Source organism: Caenorhabditis elegans, chromosome X, assembly GCF_000002985.6.
Source record: "Caenorhabditis elegans chromosome X".
Taxonomy (NCBI): Eukaryota; Metazoa; Nematoda; class Chromadorea; order Rhabditida; family Rhabditidae; genus Caenorhabditis; species Caenorhabditis elegans.
In genome coordinates, this window is record NC_003284.9 from 3,752,591 (window position 1) to 3,769,329 (window position 16,739).

Sequence of the window (16,739 nt, forward strand, 5' to 3'; positions counted from 1 at the left end):
CTGGAGCTGGAACCAGATCCGGGGTCGTGGGTTCCGCTCCGCTGTGTACGGTGTGTGGGCGTCGAGGAGCTGGTGCCGGAGCTTGTGGAGGAGAAGGCTGGGAGCGCATCTCTTCGAGTCTCCGCTCTCTTGCGGCTCTCATCTCTCTGTACTGAGAGAGCTGCTGTCTTCCAAGCTCCTCGGCTTCCTCATCCGCTTGCCGGCGAGCTATGAAAGTGTCTTCGAGAGCTCTCAGCCTGATTTGACTAAGACGATGCTGATGGCGTTCGTCTTGAAGTTCATCTGCCAAAGAGGGTTGGCGGGACAGAGATCCGAGTGCGGAATCTCTATGAACTGTCAGCGGAGAGGGTTGTGAGACCGTACGGTAGTTCAAGTGTGACGAACCGTTTGTGGGAGGCGATAGAATCGCGCTCGGGATCGTTACACGAGGGTTGGGATTTTGATGGTCGATCTGAACGTGGTCAGATCCCATGGTTTCTCGGAGATTGTCGAACGCGCCATCGAAGCTGGCAAGATCGTCGACGTCGGATGAGGAGGTACCGTCTTCCGATGTCTCGTACTCATAGGGGGTGAGTACGAGCTCCTGAGGATCACTAGTGGTGATGGGAAAGCCGTGATTGAGCAGCTCTCTTTCGAGCATAGTGATGTCTCGTTTTGCCTCAGTCAAGAGTGACTTTGGCTGGAGCCGTGCGAGATGCTCTTGGACTTGTTCGTGGTACACGTCCTTGAGTGGGGAGCCTCGCAGGACAGGTTCTTGGAACTTGTCATCTACGTAGTGGCGTAGATTCTCCAGGGCTTCAGCATACCGCTTGGTTCTTTGCAGAATCTTGTTAGCAGCGAGAAGCGTGTATTGGTCAATGGGATGGAGTGGATTGGGGTCAACTCCAAGATGTTCCATCATCAGGACCGTGGCGTCGTCATGGCACGACCGCAAATTGTTTGCGACACGGGAGATGTAACCTTTGATAGGGGCGGCGGGGCTTCGTTTGGAGCCCGCACTCTGGCGTCTTGGACGGCCTCGAGTTGCCTGAGAGGCGTGACCTCCGTTGCGGGTTGGTTACCTGGTTACCTGGGAGGGTAGCCGAGGATGCCTCCGGGATGACCTCGCGAGGTTGAGATTCATCCGGTAGGACTTTCGAACGATGTTTCTGACTCGAATTGGAGCTCATTTTCAGGGTGATTGTCGAAGACAATATAAGCCAGTTAACTGAAAAGTGAGAAGTTAGGTAGATAGGGGTCTACAAAACCTGTTGGATTTTCTACTGTTTTTAGAACGTAACAGACAGTGGTCTGCCACCTAATGATGCGGGTCTGATGAGACGCCTAGTCAGAGATTGGGTGATCTCTGACCCATCACAGTACGAGACAGAGCCTTTCGGGGATCTGAAAGGGATTTACCATGCGTTGGGGGACGCTGGTAGCATGGATAAGTATGTGGGCGGCCCACGTTTAGAATATATCCATATTTGCGTCAGCACCTGCTCCGGTTTGGGTTGACCGGAATATTCATGCACCGAAACATTCCAGTCCTAGCTCCTTGTTTGTGTGTGGACAACCTCGACAGGATCATGAGCGGAACAGGGTGACGCAGCGTAAGATTCGGAAAGTATGGAACACATAACTTTTTACGCTAGTTTTGTAATTTTTTATTGGCCACACATAGTGTGACGCTCTCAAGCTATAGCGTCTTGGACGAGCATAAGCTGAGGCTATATGTGACTCTTCTCAGCTCTTCACAGTGATGCATGGTGAACACGTTCTGACCTTAGCTGGGCTGAATCCGCCACCTGGGTCGCCGAGGAACGTGTTGAGCCGAGAAGTCTCCTAATCACCCTCTTCCAGGGACCGGCGGAACCTACAATCCATCTCTGGATCTTGATGACCGGTCATTTACAGATATAGACGCAAGTTCCTGACGGAGTAATGACGGACAAATTATTACCTACGTCAGCTGCAGTAGGTGGTGGTATTTCACTGTTATCAAATGAAGCACCAAGATATGGAACATTTCCATATGCACACGATAATTCAATGCAGTCGTCCGTGTCAGTTGTGATGATCACGTTAGCTGGAATTCCAGAAATTCAGGGCGGCAATTTTCTCGGCAAGTTTTAAGTTTTACCGCACACCCTTGTTCTGAACTTCATAGAAACTACCCTCATGCTACTCAGCTAGTCTTCAGCTATTGTTTATTACGAATTTCAAAGATTCATGGGCTGACTTACCTGAGAGCACTGACGCCAAATCTGGGCAAGTGGTTGCACTAATTTTGCATTTTTGTTCTGAAACCAGCTTCAATTTTGAGAGAGTTGTCAATTGTAGGATTACCCGTTACGGTTGATGATTCCATTGCAGGTGTTGTCATCATTGTTACCTTAAAGTACAGTGTTCGAATCTACTTGTAGGTAGGTATTATCAATTCATATTACAGTAATCCTACAGTACTACAGTATCCCTACACTAACGCCAACTTATCACAGTGATTACAAGACTACTCGGCATTTGGCTCTAGCTTCTTGCCCAAGTTTAGCCCAAAAAGTATTAACTTGGATCAGAAGCTGTCTAAACTTGGGCAAAAGTTAGGCAAGACTTTGGCAAAGCTTGAATCCAAGTTTTGCCAAAGTTTTGCCCAACTTTTGCCCAAATTCAGCCAACTTCTGATCCAAGTTAATATTTTTGGGCTAAACGTGGGCAAGAAGCTAGAGCCAAATGCCGAGTACATAAGCACACGGAATAATGATAAAAGTTCAATTTTTTAATAATTGTCATCTTAATTTACTTATTAGTATATTTAACTAATATTAACAATACCTCAGGCGCATCGGTTTCCTCGGATTTCTCTGGAGTAGAAACACCTCCAGGAGTCATAGTGCTTTCACTAGGACCCACTGTACTTTGCTCAGGATCCATTGTACTTGGTATGTAGACATCATCTGGCGGAACCATTTGCATACAACCTTCCGTAGTCACAAGGAAACAAAGAATAATTAGAAGCAATGTTGAAATATTCATTTTAAAGTAGAAATATATTAGATCAGAAGCTTGATAGCAAAAAATAATGGAGGTATAGTGAGACTGATCACTTCTTCGGAGATAAATCCAGTTACATAAGAATTGAAATCAATGTTTATCGGAGGCAGGCACCTGTATAATCAAACTTGGACAATATTCTAGTTTTAGTTTGGATTCGGAGTGATCTCTTTTTTGAGAGATTTTGGAGCATAACATTTTTGAAAAAAGGCTTTAGCTTTGTTAGAACCTTACCTCAAGTTTGTTTATTTTTAATTTTGTGGTAAAACTGATCTTCAAATGATCTATTTAGTTTCTGATCCTACCTGGAAGCGGTCTGTGTACTCTTATCTTATCAAGATATTCCATGTGTCTTGTTTCATCAATTGAAAAACTTTGTACGGAGGATCAAGAGGTACTGGTGTAGTGTTAATATCTACTTCAACTACATACATAGATTCCAAAATTCCGATCAAACCAGAGAATTGGCGTAGCTTACTGTACGGTATTTTGACTCGAAAATACAAAAATTTCACATTTTTGGCTTTCTGACTTATCTAGTTTTAAGCATAGGCCTAAACCTAAGCCTAAACCTAACATTAAGCCAAACATTTTGCTGGAATATGGTGCAGCCGACATTTTTCTGGCTCTGAGTGCAGCCGGCACTTTCAGTGAGCATGGTGCAACCGACTTCATAAGAATTGAGAATTGATATGAAACGTGGCATGCATACTTTCGGGCATTGCCTCAACTAAGTTAGGCCATCATCTTCTGTAGTTGGTCAAGTTGATCTTCTATGTACTCTTATCTTATCATTAGTCTTGTTCCGTCAGTGTCTTGTTTCGACAGTCTGTCTGCGGAGAAGTCTGGTCAATTTAGTTTGACCATATCTTGGCCAATAATATTCTGTGGTCACTTAAACTCTTTTATTTATTATAAGTTAGTATTATAAGTTAGTAATTAAACGTTAGTAATTTATCAGTTTACTTCCCATTCTTATAATTTAACAAAAAAATATTGCTACCAAAAAATGGTTGAACAGTCAGTAGATCCATTTTTTTTTACACTGAAATTTTTTAACTCTCCTAATTATTGTATGCTTGAAAATATGCACACAATCACATTAATCGATTTTTTGTTAGATTTTTGAAGATACTTTTCTATTCCTCTCCAAATGCATAGTCGAAACCTGATCCTGTGTACGGCCAGAGTCAGATCAATGTCTGTTCAACGTTTGCCACAAATAGTTATACATATGTCTCTACATGAAATTTGGTATGCCAATTTTTGAGACCACTAAAAATTTTATTCCGAAAAAAAAACTTATTAAATCATCAATAGTTGTGTTCATCATACAATCCGAAAAATCAGTCGCAAGTTAGTTGGTTTAGAGCCGATTTCTTCCCACTGAATGACCCATCTGCTCCGTGAGTACCACTACCGGAAAATGTGGTAATTCCAAGTGGATACTTCGTTGCCTTCAACTTATTATTCTCACACACGAGTCCATAATATCCATTTAGCCCGCCGACAACTACTTGAGGAGGTATTGGGGCTATAATTATCTATAAAAGCTAATTTTTTTGAAAAACTGTATAAAGATACCACTCACAAAATCATCACCTACGTCACCTGCAGTAGGTGGTGGTATTTCACTGTTATCAAATGAAGCACCAAGAAATGGAACATTTCCAGGTACACACGATAATTCAATGCAGCCGCCCGTGTCAGTCGTCATGTCCACGTTGTCTAAAATTCCAGTAATTGTTTTTTGTTTAATTAGGTAAATTCTGAACCAGAGGTGAGCGGCTAATTTGCCGAGCCCGACAAATTTTGAGATTTGCCGCACACCTCTGTTCAGAACCTTCTTAGAAACTACCATCACAAAGTTTTTCAGCTATTATTGATTACAAATTTCAAAGATTTATGGGCTGGCTTACCTATGACCACTGACGCCAAATCTGGGCACGTGGCTGCACTAATTTTGCATAGTTGTTCTGAAACCAGCTGGAATTTTGAGAGAATAATCGGTTGAAAGCCTACCTGTTACGGTCGATGTCTCCATTGCAGGTGTTGTCATCATTGTTACCTTAAAGTACAGTGTTCGAATCTACTTGTAGGTAGGTATTATCAATTCATATTACAGTAATCCTACAGTACTACAGTATCCCTACACTAACGCCAACTTATCACAGTGATTACAAGACTACTCGGCATTTGGCTCTAGCTTCTTGCCCAAGTTTAGCCCAAAAAGTATTAACTTGGATCAGAAGCTGTCTAAACTTGGGCAAAAGTTAAAGTACCGTGTTCGAATCTACTTGTAGGTATTATCAATTCATATAGGTATACCTCCTAGAAAAACTAGGCCTAATACATAACTTTTTGAAGTCTTTAATTATGTACTATACTGTTAAAGTAGAAGTGAATTGTTTTATCTTACCAGCCGTGGACTAAGAGCTAAAAGCTTAAAACTAATTTTCTTAAACTACAGTAACCCTAAAGTACTACAGTACCCATTACACCGACGCCAACTTATAACATTGACTACAAAGACCACATACACACGGAATAAAGATAAAAGTTCAATATTTCAATAATTATCATTCTAATCTACTTATTAATAAATATTTAATTAATATTAACAATACCTCAGGCGCCTCGGTTTCCGCAGAGGTAGAAAGACCTTCAGGAGTCATTGTGCTCACCTCAGGAGCCATAGTACTTTCCACCGGAGCCAATGTACTCGGAATATATACATCATCTGGTGGAACCATTCGCATACAACATTCAGTTACTACCATCAAATATGGAATAGTTAGAAATAATGATAAAGTATTCATTTTTAAGTAGAAATATATTGAATCAGAAGCTTAATAGCAAAAAAAGCAATAATGAAGATATAGGGAGACTGATCTCTTCTTCATCCTCGGATATAAATCCAGTTACGTGAGAATTGAAATCAATGTTTATCGGTGGCACCTGTTCATCCCATTCTTGTACGATATTCAAGTTTCTCAATGATCTCTGTTTGTTTTACCTTTTGAAAAATATTTCAAAAAAGTCTTACTCTTATTTTTTGTGAAATTTGCTTTCCATTGTTTACATCTTTGTAGCTGAAATTTTATTAATAACAACTTCTGGGTATTCCGTGGCCCTCAATTTATCATTATCACACACAAGCCCATAGTATGCATTCAACCCAAGGACAATTTGTTCTGGACTGTTTGGTGGAAGAATTCCCTATAAAATCAACTTTTGATAAAAACTGCACAAAGAGATCATCACTCACAAGTTCATCCGCTGCTGCTGTAGGTGGCGGTATTTCACTATCAGCAAATGCAGCAACAGCAATTGGAAAATCACCAATTTCACATGTGAGCTCAATGCAACCGTCCGAGTCAGTTGTCATGACTACATTGGCTGAAATTCCAGTTGAAATTGGTAATCGAAAACTAATGGACAGATTTACCCGAGACCACTGACGCCAAATCCGGACACTTAGCTGCACTAACTGCACAATATTTTTCTGAAACCAAAATTTAAGTTAATACATAGTTAATCAAAAGCCTACCTGTCACAGTTGAAGACTCCATTGCGGGCGTTGTCAACATTTCCTAAAATAATTAAACAATTACCGGAAATTTTTTTCTAATTTTTCAATGATCGAAATACCTGAGTGGTTTCCTCTGCAGCTATTGTGGTATGAACAGTCACCGGAGCCATTGTACTTTCCCCAGGAGCCAGGGTACTAGGTATATAGACATCATCCGGCGGAACCATTCGCATACAACATTCAGTTACTGCCATAAAACATGGAATAGTTAGAAATAAAGTTAAAGTATTCATTTTTTAGAGAGAATTGATTTAGATTAAAAGCTTAATTGCAAAAACCAATAATAAAGATATAGTGAGACTGATCACTGCATCCTCGGAGATAAATCCAGTTACGTAAGAATTGAAATCAATGTTTATCGGCGGCACCTGTCTATCCTACGATATTCAAGTTTTTCAAAGATCTTGGTGTGTGTTCCATTACTTATAACTTTACCTATGATAAAACTAGGTCGGAAACATAATTGACTTATTGAAACTTTGAGAGTTTTCCCCAAATTTGTTGAAGTATACAATTCTTCCGTGATCTTGGAGTTTCTCGAAAAGTGTTGTTGATCATGTCTGTACTCTTATCTTATCATTTTTCTTGTTCCTCCGTTTCTTGTTTCATCAGTCCAACTACGGAGAAGTCTGGTCAATTTTTTCAGATCATCGCACTGGGGAAAAGTGTGTATGTTGCACCTTAATTTTGGGACCAAGTTGCACAACACAGGTGAAGCGGAAGTGATGAAAAGAGGCCCAATGGCGGCTTAAATAGGCCAAGCTAGGCCGCCTTCACACCATCGCCATAGTACTAGCGCGCGGGTGTGTTCCCTCTTCGGGCCTCCCCTTCGTGGAAGACCTAGCTGCCATTCGCCCGGCGTTAGGCCCATCTGCGGAACGGCATCGTATTTCACTTCCGGGTTAAAGGTGGAGTAGCGCCAGTGGGGATTTTGTTTTAATGCACTTATATTGATCCAAAACAACAGAATATCATAATAAAACACTCCAAAAATTTTCAGATTTTTCATAATTTCCGGTCAAAGTTTTGGCAGATTGCCAAAATTTTGAAAAATACGAGCTTTTGAGGAAATCCAAAGAAATGTCGCATGTCCCGACCCCTACAGTGTTTTAATACAAATAATTTAAACAAAATTGAAACATAAAAAATGTCGAAAAATTTTTTTTTTGTTGGTCGATTTCCAAAATTATGAGTGGCAAAAACTGAGTAATTGCCACATTTTCAAAATTTTTTTGAAAAGTTTTATTATGATATTCGGTCATTTTGGGACCAAAGGAGTGGTTTTTAGCAGTTTCCCCACTGGCGCTACTCCACCTTTAAGGCCGGGCCTACGCGTGAATCCCGACTTCATCTGCCACCCAGCTAATCTTTAGTCCTCTCAAGAATCTCTGCAATGTTATCTTATCATTACACATTATTCTTGTTTTCCCGTATCTAATCCTTCAGTCCGAATCTCTGACCGAATCAAGTCTGTATTTCGTAGATCAAGCTATAATCAACTTTTCTTGATGAAGTTCCAAGTGTTTGAACTTATCAATTTGAGAGTTTCTTTTTAAATTATTTTTCATACGCTTTGTTGCTAAAATTGTGGACACAAAATTTCCTTGAAATCGACGAAGTGTTATCTCTAACCCAATTCATGGATCAGATATGCTAACGAGCACACCAAAATATCAATTCGCAGGATTAAAATTTTATTGTCAGAAACATAATAGATCGCCATCACCTTTGGTTTCTCAGTACGAATGATCTGGAGCTGAAGCGCTGAAAGAAAATATTTAGTGAGTATTTTATCTTAATTGAAGTCAACTCACCAGCCTATTGAGGTGAGAAGCCCTTTTTTCCCGTTCAACGATCCATCTCCGCCAACAGTCGCATTTTTCAAGCTCGGATTAATCCCGCGTGGATATAGCGAGGCCGTCAGCAAATTGTTCTCACATGTGAGTCCATAGTAATCATTTATGGTGACGCCACCCAAATCTGCCATAGACAATGGAGGTGGGATTCGCTAGAAATTTTTTTTTTTAAGTTTGACCGACAGTTATAGCTTCGTCTAGAACTAGGCTTTAGGCTGAGGGTTAGGCTCAGGTTTAGGCTTAGGCTCAGGTGTGGCTTGGGCAATCCCATTTTCCAAGGGGTTTCGTTGAGAATTTAAAAGGTCCACCTACAAAATCTTTTTCACCACCATCAGCTTTTGGCAGTTCGCTTCCTTCATATGATCCGAGAACATATGGAAATGTGTTCTCGGGGCACGTCAACACAGCGCAGCCATCAACCTTTTCGACCGTCATTTTACCTGAAATTTCATCACGTGGTGCCAGAGAGTCTCATTTCGGTTTGATCTACGTAGATCTACAAAAAATGCGGGAGAAGAGACGCAGAGTTCTCAACTAATTTTGCATGGTTAAGAACGTACTGACGTTACATTTTTTGACGAAAAATTCCCGCATTTTTTGTAGATCAAACCGTAATGGGATAGGCTGGCACCACGTGTTTCATTGAAACATTACTCTGCATCAATAATAAACTCAAACGTATCGGTTTTAATACGATTCTGGGGGGATTTTCCTTCTCACCCTGAACCACTTTCGATAGGTCTGGACACTTCGCCTGACTAACTGGACAATTTTTTTCTGCAACTGGCGGAAAATTTGCAAAAGTAGTCGATTCAGTCACAATTGAAGGTTCAATTGTGGATGTTGTCATCATTTCCTAAAATATTAAAGGAGTGCTCACGTGGTGTCAGGCTGTCCCATCACGTTTTGATCTACGAAAAATGCGGGAAATTTTGTCCAAAAAATGTGACGTCACCACGTATCTCTTCTCCCGCATTTTTCAAAGATCTACGTAGATGAAACCTATATTGGACATTTCTGACACCACGTGATTACTACGTTTATTGCTCAATACGTATTCAAATGCACTAATTTCACTCACAGATGTTGCTAGCTGATCATTTGAGAGAGTAGTCGATTCTGCCACAATTGAAGATTCAATTGCGGGGTTTGTCGTCATTTCCTAAAGGATTAAAGGAGTACTCACGTGGTGTCAGGCTGTCCCATCACGTTTTGATCTACGAAAAATGCGGGAATTTGAATTTTTTGCCTACAAATGTGACGTCAGCACGTAAGTCTTCTCCCGCATTTTTCAAAGATCTACAAAGATGAAACCAATATGGGACACTCTGACACAACGTGAGTTCTGCGTTTTTTCCTCAGATTGTACCCAAATAAACTAGTTTCACTCACAGATGTTGCCAAGTTGGCAAAACATTTGGCTTCCATGTGGCCAATCAAACACAGAGTTAGGAATACAAAAAAATACATTTTCGACATCGTTGTTCTTGTTCTGCAGGGTTGGTGCCAAAGCTTTTATAGCAAGCAATTATCAATCCACAAAGGCAGGAAATTTGCATAGATGTATTTGCATTTTTTCAAATAATATGTATGATAATTGTTGATTATTTCAAAATGAAGAAAATCGAAAATCTTTGAGGTTTCCCTGAAAAACTTTTTTTTGTGGATTTTGAATTCGCCGAAAAAGTTTTTTGATCATTGTGCTATTACCTTACGGACCCTCTTTCAGAAAACGATTATCCCTCGGGTTTTTACATGGCTAACGGTTTGATCTACAAAAAATGCGGGATTTTTTTTGCCAAAAAATGTGACGTCAGCACGCTCTTGATCATGCGAATCCTCCAGTTCAGAACTCTGCGTCTCTTTTCCCGCTTTTTTTGTGAACCTACGTAGATCAAACCAAAATGGGACACTATGACACCATTCCTCTACCATTGTAATGTGTTGTATAAAAATAGTTTATTTTTTCTAATTCAGCAAACAGTTTATCAATCGCAATCTACTTGACTCAAAATAGATTTCTTCCCGCTATAAGATCCATCCGTGCCGTAAACATCGCCTGTTCTGACGGAATTAATTCCTCGTGGATACTCAGTGGCTGTCAATTTATTGTCCACACAAGTCAATCCATAATAGGCAACTAACCCCTTGGCTATTTGTGCTGGCGATTTTGGACGAATGATTGTCTGAAACAATTTAATTTTTTATGAATTTAGGTACCACTCACTAATTCATTCCCCTCGTCATCTGCGGTAGGTGGCGGTATTTCACTATCCGCAAATGCACCCTTGAAGTATGGAGCGTCGTTATCAGGGCACATGAATTCAATGCAGCCGTCTTTTTCGAACATTTGCATTGTGCCTGAAATTCAAATCAAAGGTGGAGTACGGGAATTTGAGACTTTGCTTTTTAGACCCCAAATGACTAAAAACTACCAAATTTCGTAATTAGGCGTTTTGAAAATGTCTTTTTAAAAAGTTATGGCGGTTCAAAGTTCTGGAAAAATGGCTCATTTTCAGCCAAAATCGAACATTTTAAAATTTTTTAATAGGTTTTTTTACGGAGACTTTGCTTTTTTTTAAATTTTCCTATACCCATTTTTTTGTTAAAGCGTTAATAATGAATATTGGTAATTCTTAGTAACTATGTAATATGTATCATTTACTATATATAACGAACTTTTTACGGGTGTGTTTATAGGTAGTCTATGAAGTTTTGGCAATTGAAGTGATATTGAATTGGGGTTAGTTGGTATAGTTAGGATGAGGGTACTGTAGCATAGTAATGGGTACGGTAGTAGTACTGTAGGATAACTGTAGTCCGGAGGTGATTTGAAAAAAATATGCCGTTTTTAATGAACCGTACACATTTCCGCCCGCCGCCAAAGAGACCCATTGGGGCAATAACATTTTTTAAAGGTTTTAACGACTTACCTTGAACAACTGTTGCTAAATTTAGGCATTTTTCTTCAGTAACTGCACAAACTTTTTCTGAAAAATATTAAAAATTTGAGAAAATAATCAATTGAAAACTCACCTGTCACAGTTGAAGACTCCAATGCGGGTGTTGTCATCATTTCCTAGAAAGATTAGATTTGGCAGAATAAGATTATGTCTGGATTTCTACCTCAGGCAATCTTGTTTCCTCGGCGGCAATTGTGGTAGAAGGAGCCATCGGAGCCATTGTGCTCTCCCCAGGAGCCAATGTACTTTTCTCAGGAGCCATTGTACTCGGAATATAGGCATCATCCTGTGGAACCATTCGCATACAAGATTCAGTTACTACCATCAAGTATGGAATAGTTAGAAACAAATTTAAAATCTTCATTTTTTGGGTAGAAATATTTTAGATTAAAATCTTAATAGAAAGACTAAATAATAGCGATATTGTGAGACTGACCATATTTTTATCCTGGAAGATAAATCCAGTTGCGTATGGCCAAAATCCACATTTATCGGAGGCACCTGTCTATCACAGTCTTGTACGATATTCTAGTTTTCCGATGATCTTTGTGTTTCCATCTCAAAAATAATTTATTTTTACGTTAATGGGTATGTGTGTTAAATCTTCTTACCTTAACTTCCATCGACCCTTTTTTTGGGGGGAGTTTGGAATTCCTTACGAGAAGGATTAGTTGCTATAGTTGATCAAGTTGATCTATGTATTCTGTACTCTTATCTTATCATTATTCTTGTTTCCTCAGTTTCTTTTTTCAACAGCCTGGAGAAGTCTGGTCAATTGAGTTTGACAATAGGGCCTAAAGTTTGATTTTTCGTATGTAGACATACTGTTTGGCTATGTACTTTTTGTGAACCTTCTGTAATTTTTCTCCATCGGGTTCAATTTTGTTCTGAATATGTTTTTTTTCTCTGAGATCAGGTTGTTCGTGGTTTGATATAATACATGGTTGGGTACTGTAGTGGTACTGTAGGGGTACTGTAATTTCGGGAAAAAACATTTCATCTTATGGAGGGATATTGGTCTGAGTTTAGTAGGGGGGATATGGTCGGAATGCTTTAGTAAAATTTTGCGGGACTCTAAGAAACTTTTTTTTTTCGGGAGTTCAAATTTTCTAATTTCTGAAAGTAAAAAATCTGTAAAATCTAGCAATTTAGTGAGATTTTGTGAAACTTGGGAAAAAATGCATCGAAAGCTTAGCACTTTAAGATTTGTTCAAAAAATTTAATTTGGAGCCAGTCGGAGCACAGCTGGTTTGACACAATTAAGAATTGAAAAAAGATGCGTTTTCATTAGGTTAAAACAATTAAAACATTTTTAACAATTATCAATTACAAAGTGTCATCACATCGAGCCATTCATGGTCAAATCATCAGCTGCTGAAACATATAAATTTGAGAATATACTTAGTTCTTCTGTCGACTTTTTCAAAATTCAGTTTTTTCGTTAATTAGTTTAAGTCTAAATACAGTTCTTCATGATTAATATCAATTGAAACCTATGGCTTTGGGAACCAATTTTTCTTGTAATTACACTTGTAATAGTACATATAGGTTTAGACTAAAACTCACCATCTCATCGTGTTCATAGATGATTTTCCGCTCAATAAACCTTCTGTGCCCACAGGCGTGATGCCAACAGAAATTCCACGTGGGTATTTTGAGACGATCAACTTATTGTTCTCACATGAGATTCCAAAAAAATCATTTACTGTGCCGCCATTTAATTCTGTCAGGGTCACTGGTCTGATGAGTCTCTGAAAACATATGCTTATTGAAAAATTAAGTAGTGTGGGATTTTTGGCCGGTAAGAAGTTTTTATTCCAATAGAGTAACTTTAGAGATTTGATTACAGCAAACCGAACCCCACTTACAAATGTATCCTCTCCAGGAGGTATATAAAATCCAGTTAGTTCGGTTCCTACAAGTGAGCCATAACCATATGGCAACAGGCCAGGGGGGCAAGAAAAAACAGCGCAGCCATCCACCTCTTGAACCATCATTGGAGCTGAAATTTGAAAAGATCTCTGTTGTCCTATTGAAGTGCAAAATTTTTCCAAGGGTGCAAATATTATATATATGTTTTGACTTGATTCTAGTATTCTTTCTCACGACTCCGATATGAAACTGACTAATAAAATAAGTATGCTCACCCAGAGCAATTGTTGATAAATCGGGACACTTGGTTGTAGATGTTGGGCATGTTTCTTCTGAAACATCTTTGAAATTTGAGAGAATAATCGGTTGAAAACTTACCTGTCACGGTTGATGATTCCGTTGCCATTGTTGTCATCATTGTAACCTTAAAGTTCAGGGTTTTAGTCTACTTGTAATTATTTTTACTTCATATAGTTATACCTCAGGCGCCTCGGTTTCCTCGGAGGTCTCTGGGGTAGACACACCTCCAGGAGCCATCGTGGTATCTTCGGGAGCCATTGTACTTTCCTCCGGAGCCATTGTAATCTCTCCCGGAACCAATGTACTTTGCTCAGGAGCCAACGTGCTTGGAATATAGACATCATCTGGTGGAACCATCCGCATACAACATTCAGATACTACCATCAAATATGGAATAGTTAGAAAGAAAGTCAAAATATTCATTTTTAGATAGAAAATCTCAATAGCAAGAATTAATAATGAGTTACGGTGAGACTGATCATTTTTTTATCTTTGGAGATATATCCAGTTTTGCAACAACGACATCAATTTTTATAGGCGGCATCTGTCTATCCTACGATATTCAAGTTTTAGTGTGGAATCAGAGAAATCGGACAAAGATCCTTTGCTGATGTGAGTTCAAATAGACAACTTTTTGATAGTTATTAGTTTTTTATGGTAAAGTTTTTAATAACTCTGCTCATATCTGAAATGCAAGCTGCCGAAGTAAAGATGTGAGACTAATAGCTTGTTCAATGATTAGTTCAAGAATTCATGCAATAATATGTTATCACTATCAAACATAATATACATATGTAGTCAAGTGGTGTCAGGCTGTCCCATTACAGTTTGATCTACGAAAAATGCGGGAATTTTTTTTCCACAGCAAAATGTGATGTCCGCACGTTCTCAACCATGAGATATCATTTGAGAAATCTGCGTCTAAATTCCCGCAATTCTCGTAGATCTACGTAGATCAAACCGAAATGGGACAGCCTGACACCACGTATGTAGTTGGAATAACAGTTGGATTACTTATTTTCATTATGAATTAATTTATATTTAAGGTTTGGTATCAAAAACATGATGACGACAGAGCACATATTAATCCTCGAAGATACCCCGGTTACTTAAGAATTGAAATCAATATTCATCGGCAACACAAATATAATCTGAGGACTTCACATCAATGATCTGTGTTTATGAGAAGCAAATCTATGTACTCTTATCTTATCAATTCTGATGTGGCGTCTTGGAAATCCAGCTGCGCAAGAACAAAATACAGACGAATGCAATCCTGTAAAGGTACCTAGGTGGACTGTAGGGTGTCTAGTCTAAATGACACCGATTAGAACTAGAAACGATGAAAAATGATGACAACAATTTATTTCTAATTCAGTATAGTGTATTTAAAACATTCAAACTTTTCGAAGCAATGTTCAACCGGTTAGAAATAACAAAAAAAGCTCCACAGAAAAAATTAGAATTAAACAATTATCAAATATATACATAAATTATAAATCATAAACTGCAATCACATTCAGCTATTCTATTCAAATCATCCGGTGTTGAAAAATATACATTTGGTATTAATTATTAGCACATATAGGACTCACCATAACATAGCGTCGACGGGGGTTTTCTTCCCATTCAATGAACCATCAGCGCCTGCAAGCGTGAATCCAACAGCAATTCCTTGTGGATATATCGAGGCTATAAGCATATTGTTCTCACATGAGAGCCCATAGTAATCATTTACAGTTCCGCCACCTAACTCTTCTATTTCCAATGGTTGTTGGAGTACCTGAAAACGTATTCTCATTGGAAAATCAAGGGGATGTACTAGACAAGTTCAGTAAGTTTAAGCATGCTCAAATGAAATTCCAAGGTTGATTACAGTTGAGTAACTGTTGCAACAAATTACCTACAAAATGATATATTATTCGAAGAGCCCGTGAGCTACTTTGAATACTTTACTACACCAAACTGAAGACCACTTACAAACTGAGTTACTCCAGCAGGTACTGAAAATCCTGTTATTTCGCTTCCTTCAATTAAACCAAGAGCATATGGAAGTTGGCTTTCGGGACAAGAAAAAACAGCGCAGCCATCCACCACGTCGACCCTCATATCACCTGAAATTTCAAAAGATCTCCGTTTTATTTTCAAGCATTCAATTTTTTCAAAGTGATTATAGTTTTCATTCTCACGACTTTGACACGAAACGGGTTCACTAATTAGAAGTACTTTGCTTAATAAAATAATGAAGCTCACCCTTAATTATTGCTGATAAATCGGGACACTTGGTTGTAGATGTTGGGCATGCTTCTTCTGAAACATCTTTAAAATTTTAGTGAAGAATCGGTTGAAAGCTTACTCGTTACGGTGGATGACTCCATTGCGAGTGTTGTCATTATCGTTATCTTAAAATTCAGGGTTTTAATCTACTAGTAAGTATTATTAAACTATATATTTATACCTCAGGCGCCTCGGTTTCCACGGAGGTCTCTGGAGTAGACACACCTCCAGGTGTCATCGTCGTATCTTCGGGAGCAATCGTGCTCTCTCCAGGAGCCATTGTGCTCACTCCAGGAGCCAATGTACTCGGAATATATACATCATCTGGTGGGTCCATTCGCATACAGCATTCAGATACTACCAGAAAATATGGAATAATTAGAAACAAAATTAAAATATTCATTTTCAAATAGAAAATCTCAATAGCAAGAATTAATAATGAAGATATCGTGAGATACTGATCACTTTTTTATCTTCGAAGATAAATCCAGTTACGCAACAACAAAAGGAGTCTGAATCGGCAGCACCTGTCTATCCTACAATATTCAAGTTTTTGGTCGTCAGAATCAAAGAATTTTCGGGCAAAGATCCTTGTATGGGTTCAAACAGACGACTTTTCGATTTATATTAGATTTTTTTCCCATATCTCTTGGACAACTTCTTCTACAACTGCAAAATGAGCCTAGAAAATAATAGTTTACATTGACCAAACCAATAACGTTAAAAATGATTACAGTACCCCTGCCGTACCGTCTCAACATTCACCAACTAGTAAGATAAGAATAAATATCAGATTCAAACTACTGTACACGTGCGCCCAACTGCTATGGGTTCCTTTTTGATTTGAGG

General features: G+C 38.9%; 6 protein-coding genes and 1 non-coding gene across 7 annotated transcripts; 1 reads left to right on the forward strand and 6 right to left on the reverse strand.

Annotated features, from left to right (window-relative positions):
• Positions 1-2,559: 2,559 nt before the first annotated feature.
• Positions 2,560-2,653, forward strand: mir-266. The gene has a single exon (NR_002427.2). It is a non-coding gene; the product is annotated as a pre-microRNA mir-266 (primary transcript).
• A 1,647-nt stretch (positions 2,654-4,300) lies between these two features.
• Positions 4,301-5,909, reverse strand: T14G12.12 (DUF281 domain-containing protein). Its single transcript, NM_001307915.2, has 5 exons — positions 5,658-5,909; positions 5,053-5,098; positions 4,950-5,006; positions 4,622-4,758; positions 4,301-4,574 (listed from the first exon to the last, which is right to left on the reverse strand). The coding sequence occupies exons 1-5, from the start codon at positions 5,847-5,849 to the stop codon at positions 4,377-4,379; spliced, it is 630 nt and encodes a 209-aa protein (NP_001294844.1). The 5' UTR covers positions 5,850-5,909; the 3' UTR covers positions 4,301-4,376.
• Positions 5,910-6,108: 199 nt separating this feature from the next.
• Positions 6,109-6,855, reverse strand: T14G12.6 (DUF281 domain-containing protein; the record flags this gene model as incomplete). Its single annotated transcript, NM_076246.2, has 5 exons — positions 6,109-6,249; positions 6,299-6,429; positions 6,479-6,535; positions 6,581-6,623; positions 6,682-6,855. 5 exons carry the CDS (start codon positions 6,853-6,855, stop codon positions 6,109-6,111), a joined length of 546 nt encoding a protein of 181 aa, NP_508647.2.
• A 1,444-nt stretch (positions 6,856-8,299) lies between these two features.
• T14G12.11 (DUF281 domain-containing protein) lies at positions 8,300-9,957 on the reverse strand (the record flags this gene model as incomplete). The annotated part of the gene is made up of 6 exons (NM_001270074.2): positions 8,300-8,386; positions 8,437-8,630; positions 8,791-8,918; positions 9,199-9,334; positions 9,560-9,640; positions 9,871-9,957. The coding sequence occupies 6 exons, from the start codon at positions 9,955-9,957 to the stop codon at positions 8,359-8,361; spliced, it is 654 nt and encodes a 217-aa protein (NP_001257003.1). The 3' UTR covers positions 8,300-8,358.
• Positions 9,958-10,466: 509 nt separating this feature from the next.
• F47B7.3 (DUF281 domain-containing protein) lies at positions 10,467-11,805 on the reverse strand (the record flags this gene model as incomplete). Its single annotated transcript, NM_076247.1, has 5 exons — positions 10,467-10,664; positions 10,706-10,839; positions 11,412-11,468; positions 11,515-11,557; positions 11,605-11,805. 5 exons carry the CDS (start codon positions 11,803-11,805, stop codon positions 10,467-10,469), a joined length of 633 nt encoding a protein of 210 aa, NP_508648.1.
• A 911-nt stretch (positions 11,806-12,716) lies between these two features.
• F47B7.4 (uncharacterized protein) lies at positions 12,717-14,062 on the reverse strand. The gene is made up of 6 exons (NM_076248.4): positions 13,794-14,062; positions 13,692-13,737; positions 13,589-13,645; positions 13,310-13,443; positions 13,008-13,192; positions 12,717-12,815 (listed from the first exon to the last, which is right to left on the reverse strand). Exons 1-6 carry the CDS (start codon positions 14,034-14,036, stop codon positions 12,809-12,811), a joined length of 672 nt encoding a protein of 223 aa, NP_508649.2. The 5' UTR covers positions 14,037-14,062; the 3' UTR covers positions 12,717-12,808.
• A 1,142-nt stretch (positions 14,063-15,204) lies between these two features.
• F47B7.5 (DUF281 domain-containing protein) lies at positions 15,205-16,227 on the reverse strand (the record flags this gene model as incomplete). Its single annotated transcript, NM_076249.1, has 5 exons — positions 15,205-15,396; positions 15,594-15,727; positions 15,867-15,923; positions 15,970-16,015; positions 16,072-16,227. The coding sequence occupies 5 exons, from the start codon at positions 16,225-16,227 to the stop codon at positions 15,205-15,207; spliced, it is 585 nt and encodes a 194-aa protein (NP_508650.1).
• Between the last annotated feature and the right edge of the window lie 512 nt (positions 16,228-16,739).

What these genes read in the sequence shown, in the direction of transcription:
- F47B7.4 (NM_076248.4), bottom strand. Translation starts at nt 14,036, where the DNA reads ATGAATATTTTGACTTTCTTTCTAACTATTCCATATTTGATGGTAGTA. An exon ending in GGAATCATCAACCGTGACAG is followed by an intron (nt 13,646 to 13,691) that starts GTAAGTTTTCAA and finishes AAGATGTTTCAG; the next exon opens with AAGAAACATGCCCAACATCT. An exon ending in CTCCTGGAGAGGATACATTT is followed by an intron (nt 13,193 to 13,309) that starts GTAAGTGGGGTT and finishes ATATGTTTTCAG; the next exon opens with AGACTCATCAGACCAGTGAC.
- T14G12.12 (NM_001307915.2), bottom strand. Translation starts at nt 5,849, where the DNA reads ATGAATACTTTATCATTATTTCTAACTATTCCATATTTGATGGTAGTA. An exon ending in TTTGGCGTCAGTGGTCATAG is followed by an intron (nt 4,759 to 4,949) that starts GTAAGCCAGCCC and finishes CTGGAATTTTAG; the next exon opens with ACAACGTGGACATGACGACT. An exon ending in GTGACGTAGGTGATGATTTT is followed by an intron (nt 4,575 to 4,621) that starts GTGAGTGGTATC and finishes TAGCTTTTATAG; the next exon opens with ATAATTATAGCCCCAATACC.